Source organism: Capsella rubella, unplaced genomic scaffold (genome assembly GCF_000375325.1).
Source record: "Capsella rubella cultivar Monte Gargano unplaced genomic scaffold, Caprub1_0 scaffold_2, whole genome shotgun sequence".
Classification (NCBI taxonomy): domain Eukaryota; kingdom Viridiplantae; phylum Streptophyta; class Magnoliopsida; order Brassicales; family Brassicaceae; genus Capsella; species Capsella rubella.
The window spans coordinates 8,463,066-8,469,678 of NW_006238922.1; the positions used below are offsets into that span (position 1 = coordinate 8,463,066).

The 6,613-nt window shown below is 34.3% G+C and overlaps 1 protein-coding gene across 2 annotated transcripts; it reads right to left on the reverse strand.

Moving 5' to 3' along the window:
- Window positions 1-3,205: 3,205 nt before the first annotated feature.
- LOC17895942 (ranBP2-type zinc finger protein At1g67325) lies at window positions 3,206-6,613 on the reverse strand. Of its 2 annotated transcripts, none has more exons than XM_006302573.2 (10): window positions 6,483-6,613; window positions 6,181-6,226; window positions 5,723-5,838; window positions 4,784-5,057; window positions 4,582-4,661; window positions 4,423-4,468; window positions 4,223-4,332; window positions 3,995-4,019; window positions 3,756-3,910; window positions 3,206-3,538 (listed from the first exon to the last, which is right to left on the reverse strand). In XM_006302573.2, exons 1-10 carry the CDS (start codon window positions 6,489-6,491, stop codon window positions 3,536-3,538), a joined length of 864 nt encoding a protein of 287 aa, XP_006302635.1. In that variant the 5' UTR covers window positions 6,492-6,613; the 3' UTR covers window positions 3,206-3,535. The 2 variants fall into 2 exon arrangements, with proteins under 2 accessions (XP_006302635.1, XP_006302636.1); XM_006302574.2 differs by having other exon boundaries at window positions 3,995-4,022.

The window sequence follows — 6,613 nt, forward strand, 5'->3', positions numbered from 1 at the left end:
TCTCTGTTCGTGAGTGCAACAGTGTGCGCCAAAGAGGAAAAGGATTCGTCAAGAAAGCGCGGGAGAGTTGTAGGCTGAGGAGCGGGAGTTTCTCTATTGGGCCAATTAATGGGCCTATTATTGGACCCAAAATATTAAAAATAATTACGTTTCAGAAGACACTAATATAGTAATATCAATCATGTTTTTGAAATAATTTTGTAATTTATCGTTTATAATTATGATATTATTTTCTCAGAGATATTTATCAATTGTGTTGTGACAACAACAAAAAATAGAAATTTTTTGCTAAAATTTCATAAAATGAGTTCAAAATTGTTGAAATAATATTACAAGCTTTTGGAATGTTGCAAGCTATAAATTTGCTATTTTAGACACTATTAATCCAAATTTGCTTGGTTAATTCAACACAAATTTTGTTTAAAGATGTTAAATACCTCTTGTTTATGTAAAACAAACTTGCATTTACATCAAAATTCTGAAACCATTAATCATTGATAGCTAAATATTTTTTTAAGTAATAAAAAGTTTCTACCAAGCAAAGATGATTTATCGAATAAATATGATGACAATTGCAGAAGAATAGATTGTTGTTGATTTTTTTTATTTTTTTTTGGTAACAAATTTTGTTGTTGAATTGGTAACGTTAACAATTAATAAAAATATAATATGAATGTTTGTTTTAACTTGCATCAAACATTTATTTGATCCATATGAATAACGTTATCAATAAATAACACATATTTACTTCTAGTTGTTTTTACTTCAACCAACATTGTACATATATATGTATGTGTGTGTGTGTGTGTAAATAAAGACTTATAAATGTTTCAATCATCAATCGATTTTAAATGTGTGTATTCTTACACCATGATACATTGATTAATAGTAATCAAAATAATTTTTAGTAATATGTCATACAAATTTGTAGATGGTGTTGATCTTTCAAAAGACATAAGAAAGACTAGTTAACCTACAAAAAGTAAATTTGAAACTATTTTGTTGGATATAATTATCAATTATGTATTGACTAATGAATATAATTTTTTTTATATAAAAGCATTAAAGATGTGAAATGCAATTTCGAGACAATGTTGATTAAAATATGCATTGTCGAGACAGCATAAACTTGGTATACAAATATGTTTAAACAAATTAAGGTTGTGTAACCCAAACATGTTACATCATTTGAAAGTCACTAATCATTAAAGGAAATATTACTAAACAAAAAAATTTAAACTAAATGGAGTGATTTATAGTTTTTTAACTCTTCTATATGTGAAATCATTTCAAATCGTGTAGTTTATATAAATTTTCGTGATGTGAGCACCAAGATCCAAAATAATGAAAAACAATGTTTTGTAAAATAAAAGTTTAATGTACTTTCAAAGTTTGTATATGGACCATATAATATGGTAAAACATGTGTTGTAGAGAAGAAAACTAAACAACACAAGAGTGTTGTCAAGATATATAGATCTTTCGACAATCTTCAAAGAGCATATGTATTTTAGGTTTGACAGGTATAATCAAAAGTCATCAATATGTCCTTGGATGGGCATTGGCTATAGGGCCCTCTACAAAGCAACTAAAGGTTTATAAAGGTGATCTTTCTGATGGTACTCAAATTGCAGTTAAGAGAGTCACCTATGGAATGCAAGAGTATATATCATAAATTGCTATTATGTGCAAACTAGTTCACTGGAAGTTGATTCAGTTTCGTGGCTATTGTAGAAGGAAAGGTGAATTGCTAATAGTCTACGAGTCTATACCTAATGGAAGTCTTTATGATTACTTGTTCAATGGCAACATTCTTGGTTGGTCTCAGTGAGTTCATATAATAACTGGAGTTGCATGTGCTCTTCATTATCTATAGTGATGTTAAAATAGGTATGACTACCCATTTAATTAAATAGGTCATTTATATAAAATTAGACCCATTTAGATCCATTTACCTCAAATTATTTTATTTTTTTGCTAAACCTGTAAATATCATATATAATGAAAAGTAGGAATTACAATATGCAAATCCTAAACAAGAGCAGCCAAGGCCAAAAAAAAAAAAAAACAAGGCCACAATATTAAGCAAAAGGAGGAAAGCTATCTAATCCACAAAATCATTAAGCCATCCCAACGTTTGCGGTTTCTTCGAGCGGAGATGATATTACGCAGTTCCCGGTCCACTAGCTGGAAGATAAGAGGAGGAACAAACCTCAGGATGTTGTGAACAAAATTGTTCCTTTGCCTCCAGAGGTTGTAAATCACTACTTGCGCGAGACGTTCCGGAGGAGAGTTGGAAGAATATTGTTCCTTTACCTCAAATTATTAAATGGGTTTATATGTATTTCTCCATTTAGACCCATTTAGTAAATGGAGTTTAAATTAAATAAATAGGTACCCATTAACCCATTTATATATTTAGTTCTATTTAATAGAAATATTTCATATTTTAATCACAAATTATAATAGTATTAAATAATTAGAAATTACCGTATTTTAACTTAAATTATAAAAAATATTCAAACCGTGTTTTCTAAAATCTTGTTTTCCGCCAAAAACATTAAATTGTTTTTTCCGCCAAAACCGTAAAATCGTGTTTTCCGCCAAAAACGTAAAAATCGTGTTTTCCCGCCAAAACCGTAAAAAACGTGTTTTCCTGCCAAAAACGTAAATTTGTTTTTCCCGCCAAAATTATAAAATCTTGTTTTCCCGCCAAAACCATAAAAATTGTGTTTTCCCGCCAAAACTTTGAAGACTTATTTTCTCAAAAAAAAAACGTGATTTCTACCAAAATAGTATAATCATGTATTTCCGCCAAACCGTAAAAACAATTATATAATTATTTATCCATTAAATTCAAAAAAAATAATCAATAATCAATTATTTTTAATAATTATTAGTTATATTGTAAATTTACAATAAATTATTATATGGGTAAAAAATGGGTTATATGGGTAATGAGCATTTAAATGGGTCTAAACTTAAATAGGGACTAAATGGGTTTAAGGTAAATGGGTTTAAGGTAAATGGGGTAAATTTTAAATGGGATGGGTTTAAATGTGGTGGGTTTACCTATATTAACATTACAAAGTATCTACATGATGGTTGGGGACAAGTTGTAATGCATAGAGGTATAAAAGCTAGCAACATTCTTCTATTTTAAATGGGAAAGTTGGAGATTTTGGGCTTGCTAGATTCCATAATCGTGGCGAAAATGGTAATAACATAAAAATGACTAGGGGGATTACAAAGAATCAAACCATAAGTGCCAACTATGATTAGGATGTAACCAGTAAGGACGAGACGACCTTAAGGACAATTCTATAGGAAGACAAGATCCACGATGACCACAAAGTAGATAAAAACCAATTTATGCATTGTTAATACAACATAGACACCCAAGAGTAGGTAAAGAGACAAATGCATGGAACTTGACGAGACCGCTTCAACATGGACGACCTGACGAGACATTGACTGACAATATGACACCCGCTGGATCAGACTCACCCTTCTCAACCCCCAAACATGTCTACGACTCACTGGAACAGACCACAAATTGAAACACACCGTTCAGAGACACCCAACTCTATATTGGGTTTTAAACATTTTTAACGAACTCAGAGTCAAGTATTTCATAAACAAATAACTGTTGCTTTCACAAGGCATAGAATCTACACCAGTTGTTACATATATGAGTTTCAGAGGTAAACAGTTTATTAACAAAAAAATGTGACCACATAGATACATCTGACAAACCTGATCGTTCTCTTCTGGTGCATGGGAAGGAGATTCATTTGCCTGATCCCCTGGTTTATCAGCTCCACAGTTCTGCCTGTTGCATTTGCTCCTGAATGGATAGTTTATATTTCCACAATTATCACACTTCCAGCTCCCTTCCGGTGCATTTTGTTCTGGTACACAACAACACATATCCTTATGTCAGTCTCAAAGATTATTAAGTTAGCTGCAACATTTAGGAATTTTCAGGGGCTTACTGGATATTTTATCTGAGTTCCCACTCTGCTGCAATAATAAGAGGTTAAAGGTCAGAACTTAAGAAAATAATCCCAAGATCTATCCAAGTAAGCCATCTATAATGAAAGCAAGCTGTTTTTTGATAGCCAAATAAACCAAGCAAGCTCTAGAATTCACAAATCACAATAATGTATATGTTCCCTATGTGAAACTGTCAAACTGAAACAAAAAAAAAAAACAGCACAAACCTGGGAACCAGGCTTTGGAGTGTTGCACTTCCTCATGTTACATACAATTCTGAATGAGAAATTTACATTACCACAATTTGGACATGTCCAATCATTATCGCGAGTCGAATCTGTTAAAAACAGAATATACCTAGTTGACTATCACTTTACAGCTGACACATTCTAGAATGGGAAAAAAATAAAACCGGTCTAGCACATACCTCTTTTTTGTGATTTTTCATCTGGGTAGAATCTTGGTCTTGGCATCTGCAAAGAATTGTGCACACATATTGTGAAAAGATTTCAGCTCATGTTACAAGTCCAGTGACTTAAAAGATCTTGCTTATGATCAAAACCAAGCATCTTACTGTTAAACATACCATAGAAGCGGCAGCACCAGGACCCATTGGCATACCAAGGCCATACCTGTCCATTGGTGGAGGCATGCCATACATACCACCTGTAAAAAAAAAATCCAAAAATGCACCGGCCAAATTATACCCAGGTACAATGATGGTAATTGGATGGCTTGACACCAATTGGGAAATATCCAGAAACCAAAAACAAATTAAAAATACATACCACTTCCCATCATAGATCCACCATGGTATGGTGGTGGGCCAGACATATGTAGTGGTCTGTAATGAGCTCCAGTCGGAATGCGACTATTATAGTTAAAATGATAAGGCGAACCCCCAGAAAATGGGACGTCATAAGGAGGCATAGACGATCCATTAAAGAGAGAAGATCCATAAGGTGATCCGCCCATATATACTGGAGGGGGACCCCCAGATCCTAAATACGGCCCAGGTGAGGAGAAACCTTGTTGAGTTTGCATAGGTTTGGGAGCAGACTTCTGTTACAGATATGCAGCAAATAGGTTATCAACAGGCATGTAAATAAAAGAAAACTAAGTAGATAATTGTTGCTATATATTGCCGCTCTTATTGATTAATAGACAACATATGGGTTGTAAAGTTGATAGAATCTCTTCTATATCTTCAAATGGAATCAAAGTACAAATCAAGAACCAGGGGATTGATTATTCAAGAGACCAGCTCTCTCACATAACCCAACAAAACTCAAGAAATATCCTGAAATTCCCTTTACATTCTGCTAATCCCTTTGTTAACCTATCAACTTCCAGCAAGGCAGCAACATTTGCGGGTGCTGAGCTGCCACTGCAGTTGTCACACAGCTACAATCTCTTGCACACAGACTACAGTAGATGCAGTAACTATAGACAAAATACTAAGGCTGGACTTTCACATCAGTTCTTATTTTGCTTAAAAAACACCTGAAAATCCTAATTGATACTACTCACCATATTTACTTTCGATAAATGTGTGACTCGAAGAGCTCTACTAAGACCGATGACATAAGGTTATTTTTATACATAAAGATATAAGATAGCATCTCTAAACTCAGCCCCATGGAAAGAAGCCAATGTCTGCTTTGCAAAATCAATGCTCAAATATGACTAAACACAAACTGGTTCAAAGGAAACCGAAAACGACTTACTCCGTTATGATCTGCAGGTCTAGGCTGAGTGCAATTACGCATATTGCAAGTTGTCCTGAAAGAAAAATTAACATTCCCACAACTTTGGCAGATCCAGTCATCTTCTCGACGCCCCCCTATCCACAACCAAAAGAGTAAACCAAACAGCTATTCACATTAGTAGTATGTACTACAGAGACGAGACACATTACTAGTATGTACTACAGAGAAGAGACGAGGATCTTAGAATGTGCTGAAAGAAACCGAAACAAAACACATTGGCAATTTTTTCCGAATATGTCACGTATCTCGAAAGTTTGTTAAACATAAATTGATACACAGAGTAATTTCTAATACTAAAAGCAAGCAAGACAATGGACGCAATGTGCAATGTATCTTCGTTATATGGAATTGAATTATCCAAACTAGACTCTACAGAACACAGCAGAATAGTTTTTGAAGCAAGAAAATGCCATTACCGTCAGTTCTAGCACGCTTAGCAGCTGAAGAGTTTCTGTTGTCTACCTAAAAAATTCAGAGAAAAATAAGTCAAAATTCACCAATCAAACAACACTCAAATCAGTGGTACGAGGAAGGATCTCCAAAACTAATTCAGAGTCACGCAATTGAAATTGAACGATTCGATGCAGTGCTGGTCACTGTAACCACAGAATTCGATCATAAAGCAGAGCTCCGAGTCGATTAAAGTGGTCAGATCTGCGATATTTACGCATAGCGGGAATATAAGACGGGGCAGACGAATAGAGTGGGTAGTGTTTACCTGTGACATAGCTGTGGAATGGTCTGAGAAGTTAGCGAGATAACCGGAGAAGGAGGCGTCGCGGTGGCTAGACGTCCCTCGGCGATATCACCTTTGCCCTAAGATTTAGCTCGACACGGGAGGAGAAACAA